Below are 23,007 nucleotides of genomic sequence, written 5' to 3' on the forward strand. Positions count from 1 at the left end.
AAGTTAATGCACCTCAGTTCCAGCTTACCCTTGACCTGTATGAGCGTTAGAGCTTTAATGGAGGTTATCAGTTCTGGGTTTCAATAACCTTGCGGCTGCCGGAACGAGCTTTCATTGTGAACTGGAACTGAAACAAACCTTGCACTTTTTCTTTCTTCCCATCTCATTCACCCATCAAAACTACTGTGGAAACATGTATACAACAGAACCATTTGCCAAAATGTCACTTCATCAGTGTTTTCTCAAGACCTTCCCCAGCACTTCTAAAACACCTAAACAGCTACAATAAATGTGTTAAGTTGGCAGATAGCAGAAAAGAGATTTACACTGCTTGGAAATTGTGAAGCTTTGCATTGTGATTCTACCAAGCACTGTCACACCAGAGCACCCTAACATCACTGGAAAAATACAAAAAAATGATAGCTGTTTCAACTTCGTAATAGAAGTAGAGCTTTTCACGTTGGAAGATGTGCTATTGCGTGCAAAAGACAAGAGCAATTCGAGCAATTAATGAATTTGCCATCTGAGTTCAAACAGGCTGTGAAATGTAATATCTGTCTGGCTTGAAAGCAAATGCAGAACTAAGTTTGAAATTGTATTTTCCCTTCATGCATATATAAAAAGATAACCAAGTGGACATAATGATTTACAAAGCTCCCTCTTGACTGTATACGGCCAACATTTTCTTTCCCCACATGACAACATCTACTTGCAGAATGCAGTTAAGTGAAGACAGGGAAAAAAAATCTACAATAAAACTGGCTAGTTTGAATTGAAGACTCAGAAAGTGCAATTGAGAGTAAAGTACTTACATACTTATTTTCAAAGAAAATCTCTCTATAGATTAATGGTGTTTTTTCCAAGTCAGCACTCAACAGGAGTGCTTTTATTAAATATTCTAACTGCAAGGATACGTAACTATTTTTTTTAGCTTGAAACATTAGTGAACAGAGAACAAAGTAAAGGGAGAAACAAATAGTACTGCAGCAAATTTGGGTGAGGTGGTTCCAGGAAAAAGTAATGTAACACACACATACCTGCCAGTAGTCCTATGAGAAGCATTACAACCCATCCTGACCAGGCATCCAGCAAACTCTTGATGAATTCCCATATGGATTCCTTACTTTTGTTTGTAATCTGAAACAATATGTACATTGAGTTGTGTTTTTGATTCAGGCTAGCACAGCTTTAGTGCATAATGGCAAAACAAAAAAAAAATTAATCCACTCAAAAGTAGGTTAAAAATTCTACTCTCTACTCCCTCCAGTCCCAAACATACTTCAGAGATGCTCTGCTATAAATTGCAGAAAACACTTCCACATTTACAAACTCAGGATATATCAAACCTATATTTTTATAAGTTCTCCGCAAATGATACTGCAAAGTAGGAATTAAGAGCATTGGAAAACTGCTGCTTTTTCTCACGACTGAGATGGCCATAACTCAGGGTCTGTGACACACCAAATCCAGCTGCCATTACCTTCCTGTGGCGGTCAGTGTCACGTGATTTCTCTCGCAGCCAGTCAATAGTGTGGAAATCTTCATAAGTCCCAACATCAGGAAAAGGCTCATCCAGAAAATCCATCAGGTTGCCAGAACCATTCATTTCTCCTGCATTAACCATATTAGGGTCTGTATATAGAGGGGAAAACAAGTTTTTCAGTAAATTCATGCAGCTTTGCCAGACATGTCAGATTCAAGTTTTCCAAAATCCTTCCACAAACCACAAACTCAAGAAAACATGGCTCAGCAATTTTAGTGGACACTTAATGAAGTCTATGCATTATCACTAGGAAAAGTATACTGCTGAAGACCACTTTAAGAGCTTGACAAATTCTTAAAAAGCAACACAAAAAAGCGTAGTGCCCAAGTGTAGAAATACCACCTTTTTTTGCAAATAGTGCCCCAAAACCCAGGATGGTTCTGCTTCTTCTGCAAAGTTAAATGCTTATCACATGCTGGAAGAAGTGCCCTACCTGCACTGTGAGGTTACGGAGAAGATGAAGTTACTAGCTCAGAAGACAAATGATAATACACTAAAATTTACCATTTATCATTCATCTGCGTTTTCAGGCTGCTTCAGAAATGAAAGCAGAGAACCATCCATGCCCATTGTCCTGAAGCCTCAGAAACTATACCTACTTCAGGAAGGTATAGTTGACACTGTCTCCCATAGCATTATCCTGGAGAATGTGGCAACATACAGCTTGGACAGTTGTACTCTTCACTGAATAAAAGACTGGCTGGATGACTGACACAGTGAGAGGTGGTGAATGGAGCTCAATCCAGATGGCGACAGGTCATGAGCAATGTTCTTCAGGGGTCAATATTGGGACCTGTCCTGTTTAATATCTTTATTGACAAACTGGACAAGGGGATTGGGTGCATTCTCAGTATGTTCCCAGACAACACCAAAATGGGAGGAAGTGTTGATCTGCCTGGGGGTAGGAAGGCCCTACAGAAGGATGTGGGTTGGTTGGATTGCTGGGCTGAGGCCATATGTATGAGGTACAACAAGACCAAGTGCCTTCAGTACTGTGTTCATTTTTGGGTCCCTCACTACAGGAAAGACATTGACACCCTGGAGTATGTCCAGAGAAGGGCAACACAGCCCTTCTCTGCAAAGGAGCACAAGTCTTATGAGGAGTAGTTGATTGGGATTGATTGTTCAGCCTGGAGAAGAGGAGGCTCAGCAAAGATGTTATTGCTCTACTGTGAGATTATAGCAAGGAAAGGAGGTTATAGCAAGGTGAGGGTTGGCCTCTTCTCCCAGGTAGTGTGTAATCTCCAGTGATAGGATGGGAGGTAATGGAATATTAGGAAAAATTCTTCTCAGAAAGAATGGTGAGGCAGTGGCACAGGCTGCTCAGGAAAGTGGTGGACTTACTGTGCCTGGAGGTGTTCAAGAAATGTGTGGATGTGGCACTGAGGGATGTGGTTAGTGGGTATGGTGGGGCTGGAATTACAACTGGGCTCGTTGATCTTAAAGGGTCTTTTCCAACCTTAGTGATTCTACGAGATACTCATCAGCACAGAATGAAGTTACCTTGTAACTACTGTACCTCTCTTTCCCATAGAGACCTCAGAAACATTTGGCTATACGCAAGAAGGACTGCCTCCTTTACAGGGTCAAGTCCCAAAGCAGTTACTGATACATCAGGATACAGAAAAGGTTGTCACCATTCCCAACATAAGGAATTAGTAGCAAGAGAGTCTTTTAAATAAGTATTGTTGGCACACAGGATTCAACCAACTTAATTTCATCCATCCAAATGAATTTGGTGTCTAGACTGTAAGAACTACCTAAGCTGCCTCTGGAGACAGAGAAGAATGTGTTGCTCTAAAGAGTGATATACTGTCATTCATCCTAAAATAAGTGTTTGGGTAATAGGGTCTCCTGGAGAGTATTACAATTTGCAACCTGAAAAGGCAAACATAAAAATAATAATAAAATAGTGGAAAACGGCAACAGTTTATTAGGCTACTGTCACCTCACAAGGGAAAAAACAACACACACACAAGAAAATATACAAGAAAACTAGTGGCAAATGCAGACTTTGAGTCTTACAGAACTGACTCTGCAGAGCCAGTAATCCCTTGACAGACACACAAGTAATTTTTGCAGGCATGGATGAAGCTAGTGCAGCACTAAAAACTGCAATCTACATTCCTCCTTCAGATATGGAGACAGTGATTTTACGTGCAGAATTCAGATCTTTGAAGCAGTGAGGAAATCTCTCAATTCTGTCATTAGAACAGGGAAAAATATGGCAGATGAGCTTTAAATCAAACATCCATGCACTCTGCTGCTGAGCTCAGCCTGCTTTATTTACTGCCTTTTTTTCCACACATTACCCTTTTTCAACTGTTTTCTTTGAATCCTATCCATTTAATCTTTTGCCCCAGTGTTGACTCCAGGGATATAACAAGCATGAATACTCAGCTCCACCAGTGTCTATTTCTTTGCACTCTACTGAGTAGGAGGACTTCTTTGGACTACACAGCCAATGCGCTCAGTCCAAGCAGCTGAGAAAAACATTATCTTACAGCAAACAGCAGATCACCATTATAACTCTGTAGAAGTCCTTTTAAGTGTGCAAACTGAGTATGCTTGCCTTCAGGAGAATCAAGCAGGGCAGTTTCAGTCTGGGGAAGGTGGCCAAATGCAGAGCAGGTGTCCCATGTGGTGCTGCAGAGCACAAATAAGAAGCCACAAGATGGAAGTGGTTAAAAAGAGGAGTGACAGTTGAAAATAGCAGTACTTAGCAAAGCAGATGAGAGCATGCTCCTGCACTAGTAAGGAAAATGAGAGTCCGAAGGTAGGATGCTGCAGCTGACATCAAAGAGCTGAAGCTGCAAGTGGTCTCAGGTTCAGCATCTTGTAAACCATGGCTGGGGGCTGAAATGGAAATGAAGCTGGAATGAAGAGAATAGTCAGTGCTATTATTTTGTAGCACACAGATCATTTCCTTCGATCTACTCTTCCTATACCGTGAAGAAGTACCTGTAAGGGACACGCAGTCCAGACTGCTTGCCTGAACCCAGGCAATCCTGCTGCTTTATAAAAAATGTCTGGAAACTATTGTGTTGAAAGAGTTGGCAAGTTCTCCTTAATGCTACAAGAAAGTTACCCAATATGCTAGTTATATCACATAAAAAATAGCTTCTTAAGTATGCTGTCAATGCCTGGCACGTGACGGTTTTGTGATGGATAATACCAGGCCAGACCACAGGTATGTGAGTAATTACAATCTTAGCCTGAATCTATCCCAAACATAAGTGCTGTGCAGCATGCCCAGGGACACAATGAAGTGCTAGAGACTGCAGGGCCACAGGAGACTCAGAAAACAAACTCTGAATTCTAGATAATGTTCTAGAATCTAGAAATTGCAACTAGATGGATGATTATCTGCCTGAAACTCCATGCCAGCTGCCATGCTTTTGAATGCGGAGATGTGATGTCAGATTAGACAAAACCCTATTCGGGCTCCAACACTTTTAATTGAGTTGCATAGAGATCCCACAGTTCTTACGTGCTGGCACCATTAAGTACCACTGTCTTTCTCCTTATTGGCAATTATTTATCTCACCTTTCTGAGGCACCTGAAACAGTCTCCAAAGCTTCTTTCAGGATGGGTTAACTTGTCCTCTAGAGGTTCTTGCAGAGATCTTTCCATTCCTGCTAGCAAAACTACAGCATTACGCTAACAATTTAATTATGGATATTTTAATTTAATACACAAATGTTAAGGGCAAATGAATGTCATCCAAACCTAGACCGTAGTCAGGTGCACAGTAGCAATCCACTCTAATGACAGCAAAAGTACAAATACTCAGAATGTGTGTTGTCTCATCTAGCATCACAAATCTGCACTAGACTCTGGACACTAGAATCTAAACTCCTTTTGTAGCTGATGAGAGATAAACGCTATTCATAGGCAACTTATCTCACGTATTTGAGACATTTACATTATTATGAGATGATAGATTGTTCCCTGTAAGTGACAGTTTCTGTTCACAGATCACAGAAACATCAGAAGTAGCCATTATTGCCTCATTAATTTGAAAGAAACATTGCAATATCACTGCATACAGAATTAATAATAAATGCAACTCTTAGCCACTCCTAATACCCAAAAATTTGGATACTCCAACAAAACCTATATACATGGAAAAGTGTTCACTGAGTGACTCTTGGATATGCAAGTTGTCCCTTTGTAGTTCCATGTCTCAGATGTCGTTGCTGTCCTTTCAACTACTTTTCCAGATGCTGATGAAACAATTTGTGCAGCAGCAAATGTTTCCTGCTTAGTCCCCTATTCTTTTCTAATAATTTTTGGCATTCATTTTGCTTAGGACATGCATGCAAAATTTTCCCTGAGCAATCTGCTGTAACTCCAAGATGTACTCCACGAGAGGCAGAAACCCATCATTCTGTGGGATCTTAGGGTCATTACCCCCATCATTTTGTCTTTACTGACCTTGAATCACATCTGCCATTTCATTCCCTGTAATTCAGCACAGAAAGAATCTTCTTCAGCTTTTTATCACTGAATAGCTTAATATATCTACAACTGGAAGTTTTAATCAATATTCTGCTCTATCAACTGTAAACTGATTCTTGATAAAAGCTGTATGAAGAAACAAATCTATTGGAACCAATAAACTTGTGAAGTGTTGCATGAGAGGAGATGGAGGCAAGGATCAAAAGTACAGCTCAACTATTAGTCCATAGGACTTGATATTGGTATAAAACCAGATAATTTTTAAGTAATCTCTGAAACATCCCATATAAAGAAAGCAATGCATGGATTACTGCAGACAGTCTGCAGAAGCCACAGTGAGCTGGCTGTTGGGCTGGGACATGTCCAGGAGCACAACAGGTACCATATAGACTATAAGCATAAGTCTATTCTGTTATATTTAGTCTTTTTTTAATTTATTTTTATTTTTATTTTTTCAGTAGTACTGTGATAATGTAAGGTCATGCTTTTTTTCTGCAGGTCCCACAGTGAGTAAACTCATCTTGTGATTCAAATTAGCTGTACAATACAGAGTAGCTTGGAGCTACGTTTTATAGAAAAGCGATAAATTAGATTTATAATAGAAATGCTGACAACCTCTGAACTAAATGTAAAAGCCACAGCTAGGAGGAGCTGTCTCAGTGAACTGACATTGTAGGTATTACATTAAGTGCCTGATTTGATCTGAAATACACTTGACATGGCAATCACAGTCCAAAACATCCCATGGTTCAAAGAAGCTGAAAAGTACACTGATGGGAAACAACAAGCTGAACAGTCATCAAAGGAAAAGTCCTGGCCCTTGCCTATTGCTACTAGATGTGCTACAGTCTCCTCATCCTGTTTTCTGTTTTAATTGGACACAACACCCAGTACACTTTGAAACGCATTTCTAACAAGTTTCAAGTTACTTTTAACAGATCACAGTTACTGAATTATTCCAACACGTACAGTATTTCTAGCAGATGAACGTTCCCCTATATACTTTCATCTTTATGCTGTTTTACGCTGTAAAAGTAGCAGCGTGGAGTTTGCTATGTGAAAAACAACCGCGCAAACAGCAAAGCACACCTCTGTCAATGACTCCTCTGCTGTAGCATGAAGAAGTGGATGTGGCAAGAGGCTGGCAGGAGAAAGCAGAACCCTAAATGCCTGCTGCAAGTTTCCCAATCTGTATTTGTTTGGAGTGATTTTTCCTGGGCATGTGAAAATCTCCAGGACTTATTTTTCTTAGGATCCGATTATGAACAGTGCAGTCTTACTCGTTTACCAGCTGACAATCATATAGAATGATAGATGAATTGCCACTTTCTGTGCTTGATTTTAGTACTAAAAGTTCCTAGTATTGAGTGCTCAAAGAAACCTAGCATAGTGCTCCAGCCTCATGGCCAGCCATACTCCTTGCCACGAACTGCTCGGTGTGACCTGCTGAGAACAAGCAACTCATCTGGAGAGCTGAGTGCCATGCTGACAGCAGGTCATTACTGCACCAGCAGAGTGAGCTGGAGAAGTCAGCATTCAGAAAGAGCCATAAGAGGGTGAGGCTGAGGCCCACAATGCAGGAGAAGGGTCCCAGATTAGAGCACAGTCACACCAAAGGCCTTCAGCATTGGCTGGCAGGAGAAAATAGGCTTGATAGAACAGGGTGTCAGCACGTACAGGCATTATGAAGTTGCCTTGAAATACATGAAAGAAAAGTACAGCAAGATTACTAGGGGCAAATATGCCTTTTGGGGAGTGGTGAGAGCACAAGTTTTATTTAGTTGGGAACCAAAAATGCCAAGGGGGATAGATGCAATTCCACCTCCATCCCCTGCCACATAGAAGATGACCTAGAAACAGCACATCCTACAAGACATAGAAGGAGGTAAGTCATCACCTAATAGCATCTTACAAAAAAGAGGTTCAGAGGCAGGCTGAACCGTGAGTTAAATGTGCAGTTTTCTTCAGTCTGAAAAATATCCATGAGCGATATAAGGGTATTCACCTTGAGAGCCTCAGATTAAACAAGGTGATCCCTTTATTGACCCTTATTGAGCCTTAACAATGGTGCTTAAAAAACACTGGAATGGCCTAGGATCAGAGCAAGGACTCCTTGAAAAATAAGAAAATGCTGAACTCAGTCACAGGCTTTTCTGGAAACATAATGTGCCAATTAAAAAAAAAAAAAAGTACAGAGCAGTTAAACTGGGAAAATAAAGATGGATAATGGATAATAAAATTGGCAAATCCCCTTCTTACAGTTCAAGGATTAATGGCTTGGTCCCAGTATATGAGTAAACCATGCTGTGAAACCCTGCCATCTCCCGCAGCACAAACACAGGCAGACTGCCATATCTGGAACATAAATTTAAAACACTGCAGCACGTTACTGTATGGCCCCATCACCACACATTAAGGAGCTTTCTGCTGTGGTAGCATGGGCAAGCTACATACAGTCAATTTTGGGTGCGTGGCTTTACCCTGAGTAACCTCTATGGAAAAAACGATGAAGCCGCAGCCAAACTCAGAAAGCACAGGGCAGCAGATCACAGGGGAGAGGGCCTGGGAGGCAGAGGGGGGAAAATATTTGGGATAAGTGGTGGAAAACTGAAGCACAAAAGTCTCCTCCAGACTGAACCACAGTCTCCGAACACTGCCTTCAGCCACTGCACGTGCTAAGGGTACGATCACAGCAGCAACATGGGAGCAGGCCTGGAGCACAGGGGACGCAAAGCCTGGGGCCCAGGGTGCAGGGCAGCATGGCCTGTTTGGAAGCCTGGGCACCCCATGCGTCCCACAGCTGGTGGGAGCTGTAACAAATAGCTGAGGTACCTCGCCCTTATGGTAGGGGATGTAGCAGCCACAGCAGAGCTAGGCCTGCTGCTCTTAACCTCCTGAGAAGCCTCTAGGCCATGGCACTAATCCTCAGCACTGGAGGCCTGAGCATCCAGCACAACCAAGTTCCCTCCCAGAGTAGGTCTCCCTCTGGAGGCAAGTTCCTTTGGTATGAAACATCACGTGTCTGGTCTCCACTCAAAGTTTCTTGGAAAATTTGAGCAAAATTAGTTCAGCTGCTGAGTTATGTCAGGAAGGGAGGGGGGCTAGGGGGAACCTAATTCTTTCCCGAAAATGTCAAGTGGAATGTTTGCACTCACATCGCTCAAAATGGACTCCATTGTGAAGAGAAATACTGCTGAACATACTTCTGTTATTTCCAGCAAGCCTTAACAGTCCCCCCAGTAGTTGCTAGCATTGATGTCGGGGCTGCAGAAACGGCACAAGCAAAGTGTTGTTATGGAACATAAGTGGTTTGAATTTCTCAAACCAAGCTGAAAAACCTTTATTAAAGGATGTCCCTCTGCTGACATCCCACCAGCACCACGAGCCCTGCACACAACAACCCAGCATACCTTGATTTTTTGAAGAAGTATCTCCTTCTCCAGAAATATTCAGAACTCACCTGGATGCTTTCCTGTGCAACCGACTGCAGAGAACCTGCCTCAGCAGTGGGTGATGTCCCAAGAAGTTTGTTTGGTTTACAGCACTGCCCTTTGTTTCCTCAGTCAGAAAATGATAGTATTAACAGAAATAAATTGGTTTCCAGGAAAAAATATATATTCGAAGAGAGCTGCATTTTTACTCCTAAAAAGCCGTTCCCTTAAATGGTGCATTTAACAGCATTAAATAAACCTCTCACTGAAAACATTTTTAAGCTCTCAGCTTAAAATAAAGCTGGTAAACCTGCAGTGGAAAAGCCATTAATGTGTTCTGCCATGTCACTTCTTGTGATTTGAGTGGAGGCAGTGAGTCACTCCAATGCAGATGGAGGTTTGTGTTTTTCTGAGAGGGCACTGGTTTGTATGGCAGCGTTTGCTGCTGGTGGGCTGCGCGCTTACAGAACGGTGACTTCATACCTCCAAGTTCCTCCACCTGCAAGATGGAGAAAAGCCGCCCTTGTTATAATGTTTGAGAGCAGCATGTTAGAAGTGCTTTAGGAACAGCAACCTGAAGGAAACCTGCCAGCCTTCCTCTGTTAGCATCAGCTGCAGGTCATATGTGATTGTTGGTTCTTCTGGTCTAGAGAGGAAGAAATCTGAGCAAACCCAGAACCTTCTGTGTATGTATGTATATGTGCTGAGAAAAGCGTAGACTCCTCATCTATTACCTGTCCCAGTTTTCCTGCCTGTTTGCTCCACGCAGACCATCCAACACCATCCCTGGGACCCTCTCCAGTCCTGCTTTAGAAGACCCAGGCTGCTGCCTCCCTTGGCAAGGGGATGGGCACTACCAGAAGCCAGATGGAGCAGTGCCTGAGTGAAACACAACATGCCTGGGCAAGCACAGCCTTCCGACCAGTACTATTTCCAGGGTTGCCATTTTATAAAAAATAGCTGTTAAAAGACTTGAGTCCTTCAATTTCAGAGTTGCCCCAGCATGCGTGTAGACTGATACCTTGTCCATTGTTGCACAAAAAAGCCTTGACTCAAATCAGGAGCCCAGGAGAACAACTGCTTTATACGTATTTCCATACAGCACTCAGATATGATCAGGGGTGGTGAACAAAACACATTATGTCTGTAACACTGGTGTGTGGCAGCTGAGGGGTTATGTGCTTCATGAGGGCAAAGGGCCATGTCCCTGCATGCATGGCGAGCAGGAACCGAACTTGGTGCACTCCTAATGCTAGCAAGAATTGAGCCAGCACTTCTGATGCTTCAGAGCAAGTTAAAAGAGGAAATTCAGCACTGGTGCCATCAGAATACAGCCTTCTATCTCATCAAAAGACAGGCTTGTATTTCTACTGCTTTTGAGGCTTGATCTTGAAAAAGCAAAGATTCTATTTGAAGAAATAATAAAAAAGGCTTTCTGTTTCTAAAAACTGCTGTCTTCATTGGTTCCAGTGTTTCACTGCTACTGCTGTTCGCTTTGTTTTCCATATTTCTGACACAACCGCATGCCTTATTACCTGAGACTGGAATGTACCTCCCTCCAGGATGTGCAGCCTACACTGGAGATGCAAAATCTCCCCAGGTGTTTGGCTTTGACCTGAGACATGTCACACTTCTATATTTCTCAGTGATGGGGAAAAAAAGTACTTGAACAGAGAGGAGTATTTTCAGGAATAAGAGAACATTCTGCATGCTGTGACTGACATGCCACCTGTCTGCCCATCCTCTATGGAGTTGCAGCTGAGTCATCCTCCGTTCTCTTTCAAGAGCACACGTTTATTCATCAGAATTCTTAATGCAAAAATAAACAAGCACAGTTTTACTTCTCTGACTAGTATGAATTCAAACACAAGTTTAGCTTCTTGCTTCTACCATTCTACCATTTGTATTAAGGACAATAATAATACAATGCAAATAAAAAGCCAAAATACGTTTAAAAATACATCTGGAATTTTTTTAAAAAGGTCATGAAAGCCACCCACTACAAATTTGTGTCTTCATATATTTGTATTGTAGGAAAAGAAAACAGACTCTGGACTTTGCCACAGAAATACCTCTGTCCAAAAAATCCGTTCAGAGGGGATTTTTCAGCCTTTTGAGCAGCTTGTGTAAGAGCTGAAAATCTGCTTGTCATCTTCTATATCCTTTCTGGAGTATTATTTTCCCAGTTTATGTTGGATGACAAATGATACCTATCCTATACTACAGCAGATCATGCAGGAAACCTGTCAGACTGTGTACTTGCAAACCACGTCAGCAAAAATTAATGAAGGAAAAACCTCTTTCCCCAAATACATCTGCTAACCCCCTAAGCAAGTTAATCCTCCTATCCTTTTTAAGCTCAGACATCTCTCTCTACACCAACTTCCTTTAGGCAGCCTTTAGGGTGAGAAAAAGCCCACAGCAATAAGCCACAAAACTGCAATGCAACGAAAACAGTGCTGCTGCTCCCTCCTCTCTCTGCACGGCTACATGATGATGGCTGCTCCCTCAAACTGAGCTCAGCAGACACATGAAGGTGCCATATCGAAACGCAGGGACAAAAGGCCTTCCTCGGCTTTAAGGCTCCAGCTGGCAGCCTTTCTGCTGGAGATGTCAGCCGGAAGAGCAGCACACAGCAGTAAGCAGCCTCTGCAGCTGCAAGCCCTCTGCTCGCAAAGAATCTGTTCTGCCTTCATTTCTAGCAGCAACTCTGCCTTCACGGAGCCGGAGCTGCAGGATGGCAGCGCAAAACATCTGGCACGCTAATTTGTTGAAGAATTAATGTTGCTTACCTGCAATTCAACATCATTTAGCCCAGTCCCAAAGATTTCGAAAGCATCCTTTCTTTAGTGGTATGGCTGCAAAGCACTGATGTCATGGGGAGGAAGCAGTAACAATCATGTGACTGCATCCTCCGTCTATAGAATATCTGATAGGAGACTGGGCAGAGAGACAGAGCGAGCTGTAATCCTGCAGGATTACACTGCAAGCTTCTTTATCCTTCCCTACCTATTCTGGAGCACTGCAATACCTGGTGCTTTTCTTTCCCCTTCACCTGAGAAGTGGTTGTTTTTTTCTTTATAGAGAGTTCATGAATTCTGCTGCAACAGCAGTAACAAACACATTTTTCATGAGGAAAAAGAATAGACTGTGTACAAATTAAGATGCATTCCTACCCACTCTCCAGCAGCACCCAGGTGTTGTAATTATCCTATTTCATCTTTTTGAAATATGTAGTCACAGTGGCCTGGACGTTAGACAAACAAATTCCACCATCCCTTGCATTTTTCCCTATCCTCACACTCCATTTCATGCTTAGCAAATTTATTAACCCTTCATAGTCAAGCTTTGCAAAATGACCCCAGAGGCTTAGTCCCTAACATTACCTTCAACCTCCACCCTGCTCACCCATTAAATCACCCCACTTTCAGCCTTCTGCCTTTTCATCAGGGAAACCATTGCTGCTTGAAAGATCCCCTCTTCCATGCCAGCCTCTTTTTCCTTCAAAACTTCGGCTTAAATCCTCCTCTCAAATATTTCAACACTAGAACATCATAAAATGTTTAATTCAAATGCAGTGATTATCTTTTATCATTTTGCTCAACCGTGCATTATATGTCAGCATTGTTTTGTTGCATTTTGTTCTGCTATTATTATACCCTGCAATGTATTCAGGCTCTATAGCAAAATAACAATGTTGAAAGTTGATGGTACAGATGTTGCACCCCTCATGAGGATCATGCTGTGCAATGCAGGGTTATTACTATTCAAGAAGACAGCATACGAACACTCGTGCATGAAACCTTATTTCAGGACACGTACCTTGCAACTTGGTTCACCTTATCCAAACACTGCACAGACTGCTGTACACTTGAGGGCATTCAAGGGTGTGTTTTGTATTATCAGGCAGATGCACAGGTAGGCAGAGGAAGACCTTGTCCAGGCACACATGATAATACCCATGAGTAACTGAAGACACACGCATGGTTTCCACCTCAAAGGGTGAGGAGTACAGTTCCAGAAGGTCTTTTTGTCCCAGTGTGTTTTGACAAATCCTTGGGGATACTCTAAGCAGACAGCCCGGCCCAACAAAGCAAGTCAGTTGGTACCAGAGTGCACAAAATCTTTTCAGAATGGCTCCACAGCTCCACCAGATCTTGTCTGCAAACCAGAGGAAGTTCCTGAATTCCCTGTTTCCCATATGGATTCCACAAACAGAAGCCACATTTTCAATTTTATTATGAAACCTGAGCACTTCACTTGCTTCACCTGAAATTCCTACAGCCTTCTGGAACAAGGAGCATGCCTTTAGAAGAGAGATTTGATTATGCCCTTTAGTAGCACAGATCACATTCCTCTATTGTTCGTGCATCACTAACAGCTGCAGATCTACTATAATCACATCAGGAAAGTGGAGAAAAGTGAAAGGCCTAACTTCTTGCCAGTGTCTGTTATTTGTGCTCATTAGAAGCAAAATTAATAAGCCAGTTGAATTCTGTGGAGGAAGTTAAACACTAGCACTTAATTTTTTTCCTTGATAATTTATCTGCAATTTTCCATGATCACTTTATGAGAGAGCATAGGGAAAACAGCAAGCAGCAATGAATTAGTCAGATGCAACCATAAATATTTAGGAACTTTTGTGTCATAAGACACATAACACAAATACCATGTCCTAGACACAAAATAGCCTCCTTTTTCTTCCTTGATAGACTTTCCTAAATTCCCTTCCCAGTTTTCCTCATCTTCCTTCAGGTGAACTCACCGAGTCTTTTGCTGAATGCATATTTCCACTTGGATAGTCTTGCTGTCATAAGGACAGAATACCTAACTTACTATAGAATATGTCATTCTATAACCCAGATTCTATTTCCAAGAAGATTTTAATTTCCAAGAATGCTGAGATGTTCCAAAGTGCAAGCAAGTCACTTAGCTGATACATAGGGAGATTCCAAAACCAAATCAATTTCATGCTTTGGTATTTTCTTCCAATCTTAGTGAGTAGTCTCAGGAAAAGGGAAATAAGTGTTCATATGCTGTTTTGGAAACAAACAAACAAACAAACAAACAAACAAACAAAACTTCCTTTTGCTAGCTTGCAGTTTCTGAAGTCCCTCTGTAAATATATTTTTATTCTCATAGTCCTATGACTCTACTGTTAGAAAAGAAATGGGATCCAAAACAAGCAGTAAAACACTCTCCTCCCTAAAAACACAATTCAAATCATAGTTTTGCATCATGCTGAAAATGGACAAAAAACACGTAGTTCATCTAACTCCTAAAAAAACATTTGCTCTTTTTATATAGCACTTACCTTGAAGTTTTGCAAAGCACTCACAAGAATCACAGCAAGAAATATATACGAGACTTAATTCTTATATCAGAAGATCCATAGCAACCTACCCATTACAGCTTTTGTAGTTGATCCTGATGGTAGCGAGACACTTGGTATTCCAGATGACTATTTCAAGCAGACCACTTTAAAAATAGCCTAAACTCCGTCATACCCTTAACGCCTTGCAAATACTGCACAGAGAAAGGTGTCCTATGTCAGTACTTCCATTCTGACTGTGCTCCTGCAGCTCAGGGTCGTAGAGAGCAACTACAACAACAAAAAGGGTCTTTCTACAAATATTAAGGTGGAAAGCAGCAGTAAAATTCAGCCTAAAAATGTTAATGTGTGTTCTTTTGAGTGGTTTCAAGATAGGGACTGGCCATAAACTAAGATACTACAGGAATAACAGTATCAACTTATTTCAAATACAAATCCACCAAGTAAGAAATTCTGCTAGGAAAAAAAAAAAAGACAACTCAGTGTGTGGTAGAGGAGCCACCCAGGAATTCGGATTATTCAACCATGAGCTTTAGATACAGGTGTCAACTCACTGTAAGTAGTAACCACATAGGAAAACATATCTGTCATTCTTTACGCTCTGCATCCATTTCAGGTCTTCAGTAACCTCTCTAGAATCTCTGAATTCACAGATTTCCTCTTTTTTTTATTTGAAAGCATTCACTGTTACGCAAATATACAATGTCTTTATGAAAGGATCACAAATGTGGTAAATATAAACCCCTGAAACAATGTCGTCTTCTGTGGCATTAAACGAAATTCTATTTGTTTATGGCAACTTATTTTATTTTGTAGAAGAAATACTTTCAAATAATACAAAAATGACACAATCATACAGAACTGTGACAAAAACAAGAGAGATGAATACTGAATATGATAACTCATTACCACATCAAGACAGAACTCATTACAGTAGTCAGAATCACAGACTCACGAGATAAACTGATGACGTCTCACAGCGCGGTCACTAATTAAAAACACCAACAGAACCCCCTAACAGAGAAGCCACCAGACATCGTCCCTTTGTTATATGGTCAGAGATCAATTCAGGGTGGGGGGCAGGTTCCTAACCCAGCCCTTGCACAAAGTGGGTCTAACACAACCAGGCTGTCCTGGACCATACCCAATCAAGTCCTCGATCCCTCCATGGACAGAAAGCTCATAACCTCTCTGGGCAACCGCTTCCAGTGTTCAGACACTGTCATGAGAACACGGTGTTGTCTATTCTTAGCACAAAGCAAGTATTTCTGGAAGTACTGCATGGTAACTTAGGATAAATATTACTATGAAAGGGCCTCCACTGATTATGAGACATGAAATTCTGACCAACTGATCATTTCAAGTAACAAGCACTTGAAAGCTTGCTGTCCCTAGACTTTTACCCAAACACTAACAACTTCTTATGTGATTTACTTGTTTTTTATCTGTATAGTTTCTTAAGTACTAGTTTAACTGTCTTAGCTAATCATCCTCATTGAGCAATGACTGAGATTTAACTCCCCATGTCCAATACCTGTGGCCTCAGATTGAGCAAATAAGAAGCAATTCAGCTTCACTTTCAGGCTTTCCTTACTTTTGACACACTTACAGAATACAAGCTCTTGATACTCACAAAGAATGCTTGCAAAATATTATAAAGTACTCCCACTGATAAAAGGCTTTCACGAGTCTGCTTAGTTTCTGACTGCTGCTGCTTTGGTTTCCTGGCATAAAAATTTGAAGCCAATTTGACGTGGGCACATCCCCTTGATGAAAAGAGAGCATGATACTTTTTATAGGCAATTCTAGCAATTTGCAAAGTTAGTCTTGTGTTGGGCACCTCTTTTTGTAGGTAATGCATAATTAGAAAAATACAAGAAGCTCTATTATAGTAGCTTAGTAAAGAAGTATTTTTACATACTTGCAGGATGCAAGGACACAAAACTGGCATTCTCGGGAATGCAGAGCGACAGTCTTTCATGACAATGCACAAGTAAAATTATTTTTACCAGATCTCAGCTCACCCAACCAGCAATCAAGTGAGCTATATCTTCCAGAATTATAACTTCTTCCTGGAAAGTGTCATCACTGTTCAAAAGAACTCACATGCAGTAACCTCAAAGCATATCCTTTAGAAAGAATACGTGTTTAAGCACCTTTCCTTACTGCAACTGCTTTCTGAAATCAGCACGTATTCCTGAATCAGGTTAGAATCTTGAAACTGTAGGAATTGCTATATCCCTTTAGCAGTTTAGCTAGCTCACAGAGCTCTCTTAACTCCCTTTCCCTTAAACAGCAAAACAAAGATCTGTCACCCTTTTCCTTCCTCCGTTTAAATTGAGCATCTAGTTAAGAATATAAAGATATTTTAGAGACAACCGAAATGAAAACATTCTATTAGTGCACAGTAAGAACATGCAAACGAATTCTGCAGTGTTTAACGCCGTTTCTAATCACTGTTAAACACGCTGCAGGTGATAATATTTTGCTATGACACAGACGGTGCTAAAGGATACAATGTACATAATAAGCTACAGATAATAAAGCTGAAAAAAGTGACAATTTTAGAACACAGTATTTTCATTTCAGGTATCAGAAACAAAACCAGCTCAATGGTTCCATTCTACTGTATGACAAATACTGAAGAACAAAATTTCAGTCTTAAAATACATCTTAAAGTAGGTATTTTCCTTCAAGGAAAAAAGGCACTATAAATAAATTACACTACAGTGAATTTGCCTGAACTCACTTTGTTTCTGTCTTCCAGCCTTTAAGTCAAATAAAACAGCATAAAAACTGTACACGCTCTTAACAGGATAGTCGATCTTTTATAAAATAAGTTGTCTTCAGAGATGTCAATTTCACAACAAGGAAAAACCAAGCCTTGTTGCAGTCGCTATTATAAAATATATATATGTATATATATTTATATATATGTTTTTGTTTACTTTTACTTTTTTCCTTTTTTATTTTTACTAAACGTGTATATTAGCTTTGCACTTTTGTTTGTTTGCTCTTTTTTTTTTTAAAGAAACTTGGCTAATCTAATAACTTCATTAAAATAAAAGCGATAAATACTTCATGTTTACAATGCAACATGTCATACATCATCAGCCGGCAGAGGAGGTATGTTAATCCTTGGTCTTGTAAAAAATGCTATCTTCTCTCTGTGATCAAAAAAGATGAAAAGAAGTCAGATGTACGTCATAGAATCATAGAATCATAGGATGGCCTGGGCTGAAAAGGACCTCAAAGATCATCTAGTTTCAACCCCCCTGCTATGTGCAGGGTCGTCAACAGAATTACACAGAATCCCAGAGTCAAAGAATGGCCAGGGTCGGAAGGAACCTCAAGGATCACAAATCTCCAACTCCCCTGCCACATGCAGGGCTACCAACCTCCCCATTTAATACTAGACCAGGCTGTCCAGAGCCCCATCCAACCTGGCCTTGAACACCTCCAGGGACGGGGCATCCACAACCTCTCTGGGCAGCCTGTTCCAGCACCTCACCACTCTCTCAGTAAAGAACTTCCCTCTGATATCCAACCTAAATCTTTTCCTTCCCTGTCCTGCTTTTCCCAACCCCTTACAATAACCATTTCTTTACTCATTTACTTATTATTTCTTACTTCTTATACACCGACCTCAGGGCTTACTTGAGTACAAGTAACTTACAAAAAACCCTCACCGTATACTTTTGGAAGCACTCCCCTGAACACAACTAGCAGTTTTGAAAATTTAGGTGGAAACTTTATAGAACTGGACATCAATTACAGTTCACTCTAAAAAGGTTTCATAGGATGTAAGTCCTCCCTGCAATGCAAAGTTCACCTTTGACATTTTGCAATAATGTCTACAATAATTACAACGAAGACAACGTTAAGATTCATCCTGCTTCTCTATTAGGCAAACAGTATATGCTGTAAAATAACTGTCAGAAGAAATGGATGTGTGCACATAAGGTGCAAGAATTTATACCATCAAATTATCCTTCACTTCATTTACCTCATTTTTATCAATTTCCCATATCAATTTATAAGCACAAAAATTCAGTCATTACCAGAAACAAATGATGTGAAAACAACCCTTAAATTTCCATTCTTCTTAATTCCTCTCCACATCTGTGAGAAAGACTTTTCCCTTTCCAATAATAGAAAATGGACAAGTTTTCTGCTTAAGTATCCCTCATAAACAAATTCTAAAAAATCTGAACATTGTGTAAAACATCATGTAAAATTGCTGCTGATCTTCCCCCCATGTCTACACCCACCCTAAAAATATTTTTAACAATTAATGCTAAATTCTTCCTGTGAAGTGAACACTGCTTATACACAAACTAAACCTAGGAGAGGACACACACTACATGAACACAGATGAACAGGAACCAAAGCCCAAAGAAAAGGCTCAGGAGAAAGCTGGAAGATTATTGAGCAATTTTCAGAGAAACAGTGTCTCTCATAATGTATATGCATGACACTAAACAAACTATTCAGGCCTAGAGGACAGCACTGAAGAGCTGAGAAATTGTTTCAACTTAACAGAAGCTAGGCTAAATTGAAAGAATCACCCAAGGTATGCTGTATGCACTTGAAGACTTTTTTCCTCACATGTTTTAGAGCTGTAACACTGTAATTTTACCTTAACCTTGCCTCTTTGCACTACAAGTAATTCATAGGAAACTTCATGTGCTCAAATCACTACGTGGTTAGAAATTGCTGGCTATATTCAAGATACACAGAATTTGAGCTAACTGCTTTGGAGAGCTTTAACTTCTGTAATGAACTGTTGTTATATCAGTGCACATTATCACTCACCTAAAAGTCTGCACCTGAATAGGCTCCTTCTGGTTTTTCCCACGCAACTGGTATATTTCTTTTGATGCTTTCTTTAGCATCTTTTCAGCTGCTTGCTCCTGGTGATGTTCAAATTTGGTCTGCCGTGTCTGAAAATGAGACAAAGAATATAATGCTAATAATTATAATGTGAATCAACATAACAGAAAAATACTCAGGTTTACATGATGGATTGTTTCCAATCACCAGAGTAAAACCACTCCACTACATTGTCTGAAACAGCTGAACATCTAAGAACTATAAATGCAAGAGATTAACGGTACTATTTAATTTCATAATGTTCTTCACAAAGGTATGCGTTAAATTAAAAATATCTACTGCACATTACTCTCAAGTAAGACCTCAAAATGAAGCTAGGCTCACCCTGCTTCTGACAACCAACGGCTGTTTTGTTTGTTGTAATGCTTCTTACATTTATTTTCTTTCCCCAAGAAGAGGAAAAATACTTAAGGAACATTTCAAATACTTCTAAAAAGTGAAATATCAAATTAGCGAAGTTTCTTTCAGTAATGAAGCTGCTAAAGTTCCAACCATAAAATATCTAAAAGAAAGTTACATTCTCCAGTAATTGTCTTCAAACAAACACGCAGTTGGGTAGCAATCAATGCAATTGTTTTCATTGTGGTAACTTCAAGAACACAGAGGCAACATGAATTATTTGAATTTCTGTAATAAGTGAATAAATAAATAAACAAGTTCTTTAAAGAAGTTCTTACAATCAAGAATTTTTGAAATGAAATCTTTCTAAACAAGTTGAGTGCTACTTCATGTTAGCTTACCTGCCTCTCTGCTTCCTTCAACAAATTTCGGAATCGCTCATCCCGAAGGACCCAATGGGGCAGATCTGTCTGCCCCCTGAGCTGGGCATCTTCCAGACGCTGTCTCAACTCCCGTAAGACACATATCTCCTCGTTCAGCTGTCTCTGTCTAGTTCTGGATGCCTGGAGATCCAGCTCCAGGTCTAATGATGTCCTTGCCATAAGCTCAGCCAAAGACGATCTGCAGGACTGCTGAGTTATCAGGATTCAAATACAATTCACAGTACATTATTCTCAACATGGTGCAGTGGTATATTTTTAGGTACATAATGCATACATTTTATGTATGTACTTTACACAAAGTTTTTCTTGATGCAAAGATTTGGGGAGATTATCTATACCCTACAGTGAAATGTTAACTAGTTGTAATGTGTTTTTTCTGTACAATACACAACTTTTTTCAATTAATACTCTTTACTACATTCCTTTACAGTCTACTTTTGGCTTATAAATATTTAACTAATTTAATTTATAAACTAAACTCTTGTGTAATAAAAATAAGCAAAGGCATACTATATGAAATACCCATAACTGAATAACAATGACAGAAAACAACATACTGAGCATTAGATTCACCTCAAAGGAATTTACTCGGTATTAGTTTTAAAATATACTCTAAATCAAAATGGAAGGCACAGTCAGCTACCTACATATACCAGCAAGAAATCAGTATCTGCTTACCAGGCTAAACTGTAAGCCATTTATCAACACTGTATTAACTTCCTACATGCCCTTTTATACCCACTTGCTCTGCATGGTGGGTGGAGAAAGAACTTAAGCTATTAGAATCATAGAATGGCTTGGGTTGGAAGGGACCTTGAAGTCTACCCAGCCCCAACCCCTGCCATGGACAGAGCTGTCCCTCACCAGCTCAGGTTGCCCATGCCCCTCCAACCTGGCTCTGAGCGCCTCCAGGGATTGGGCATCCACAATCTCACCCCAAAACACACACACACACACACACACACAAAAAAAAAAACTACAAACATTTTTCTTGTTTATAAGCTCCCTTCAAGTATAGGAAGGCCACAATAAAGTCTCCCTGGAGCCTTCTCTTCTCAAGGCTGAACAAGTCCAGCTCCATCAGCCTTTTTTTATAGAAGAGGAGGTCCAGCCTTTTGAGCATCCCTCTGGCTCTTCCTGAGCATCCCTCTGGCTCTTCCTGGGACTTGCTCCAACAGCTCATCCTTCCTATAGTAGGGCCCTCAGGTCTGGATGCAGTACTTAAGATGGGGCCTCACGATGACAGAGTGGAACAGGACATTCAGCTCTGATCTCTGCTGATGATTCCTCCTTTGATGCAGCCCAGGATACAATTGGATTTTCAGGCTGCAAATGCACACTGTTGGCTCACATCAAATTTTTCACCCATCAGAACTCCCAAGTCCTTCTCTGCAGTGCTGCTCTCAAGGAATCCTTTTGCCAGTCTGAACACGTACCTGGGACTGCCCCAACCCAAATGCAATACCTTGCACTTGGCCTTGTTAGAATTCATTGAATTCTCATGGGCCCACCTTTCAAGCCTGTCCAGATCCCCTTAGTTCCTGAAACCTCACACGCTACTGTTGGGCCTCAAACACTACTGTATGCTAGGCTGCATGGCAGGGGAGCAGGATGTTTTCCCATCATTCATACATACCTCTGTGGGCCTGCATTCTGTATCATAAACTAGACTTTAGAAATTTAATGAAGTTTACATCTAAATCAATACAAATCTAGTGCCAGTTAACAAAGTTTTGTCTGTCATACCTTGTGTTTTCCTCAACAATCGTTCACAATAATGTTTTACTTTCCTATGTCTACTGTTCAGATTAAAACAAAACAAACAACCAAAACAAACAGAAAGCAACCTTGCCACTACTGATTGCATTATAGAAGTCTTGCATGTTTCCTAAAAAGATCAGAACATATATGCTTATGTGTAGAAGTATCATGAAGCAACCTGAAAACTTATTTCCCAGCCATACCTGCTTATACCGAAGAGTACGCCTCTCCAGTGTATTCCGGACAAATGGTGATTTCCTTGGCAGAGTCGAGCTGTCACTGTCACTGCGATATAGCTGAATAGAAAAGATATTGAATATAAAACTTGCTAACATCTACATTCAGAAATCAGGAATCTTTTTTTCTTTTTAATTTTATTACAAAACAAAAACACTGAAATTGTGTAGTTTTAAGCAAATGATTTTTTTTTCCATTTTCAATCACAAATTTGCCTTTAGTTATTTATTAAAAAGAAACATATATAATAGAGCTCATATTGAAAATGTGTAGTCCACAAACGCACTGTATGCAACATAAATAACAGGGCTAAGTCAAGAAGATTCATAGAATCATAGAACGGCCTGGGTTGAAAAGGACCACAATGATCACCTAGTTTCAACCCCCCTGCTATGTACAGGGTCACCAACCACTAGATTAGGCTGCCCAGAGCCACATCCAGCCTGGCCTTGAATGCCTCCAGGGATGGGGCATCCACAAGCTCCTTGGGCAACCTGTTCCAGTGCGTCACCACCCTCTGGGTGAAAAACTTCCTCCTAATATCTAACCTAAACCTCCCCTGTCTC

At 40.6% G+C, this 23,007-nt stretch overlaps 2 protein-coding genes across 6 annotated transcripts in view; both read right to left on the reverse strand.

Moving 5' to 3' along the window:
* The window catches only part of CLCN4 (chloride voltage-gated channel 4), a 39,146-nt gene extending 24,251 nt beyond the window's left edge, over positions 1-14,895 (reverse strand). Inside the window, exons 1-4 of one of the 5 annotated variants that reach the window (XM_019622319.2) lie at positions 12,229-12,338; positions 5,091-5,179; positions 1,481-1,632; positions 1,038-1,137 (exon numbers count right to left, since the gene is read on the reverse strand). In XM_019622319.2, coding sequence (XP_019477864.1) covers positions 1,038-1,137; positions 1,481-1,624 — 244 coding nt within the window. In that variant the 5' untranslated portion in view covers positions 1,625-1,632; positions 5,091-5,179; positions 12,229-12,338. Of the gene's footprint in view, positions 1-1,037; positions 1,138-1,480; positions 1,633-5,090; positions 5,180-9,160; positions 9,270-12,228; positions 12,339-14,750; positions 14,772-14,839 lie in introns of those variants that run through there. The other 4 variants (XM_019622308.2, XM_003203097.4, XM_010726648.3 and 1 more) reach the window with 4 other exon arrangements.
* Positions 14,896-17,784: 2,889 nt separating this feature from the next.
* Positions 17,785-23,007, reverse strand: part of WWC3 (WWC family member 3) — a 61,376-nt gene continuing 56,153 nt past the window's right edge. Inside the window, exons 18-21 of the mRNA XM_019612021.2 lie at positions 22,408-22,539; positions 20,402-20,629; positions 19,584-19,711; positions 17,785-17,935 (exon numbers count right to left, since the gene is read on the reverse strand). Coding sequence (XP_019467566.1) covers positions 17,869-17,935; positions 19,584-19,711; positions 20,402-20,629; positions 22,408-22,539 — 555 coding nt within the window. The 3' untranslated portion in view covers positions 17,785-17,868. The remainder of the gene's footprint in view (positions 17,936-19,583; positions 19,712-20,401; positions 20,630-22,407; positions 22,540-23,007) is intronic.

The sequence above is a fragment of the Meleagris gallopavo genome, chromosome 1 (assembly GCF_000146605.3).
Source record: "Meleagris gallopavo isolate NT-WF06-2002-E0010 breed Aviagen turkey brand Nicholas breeding stock chromosome 1, Turkey_5.1, whole genome shotgun sequence".
Classification (NCBI taxonomy): domain Eukaryota; kingdom Metazoa; phylum Chordata; class Aves; order Galliformes; family Phasianidae; genus Meleagris; species Meleagris gallopavo.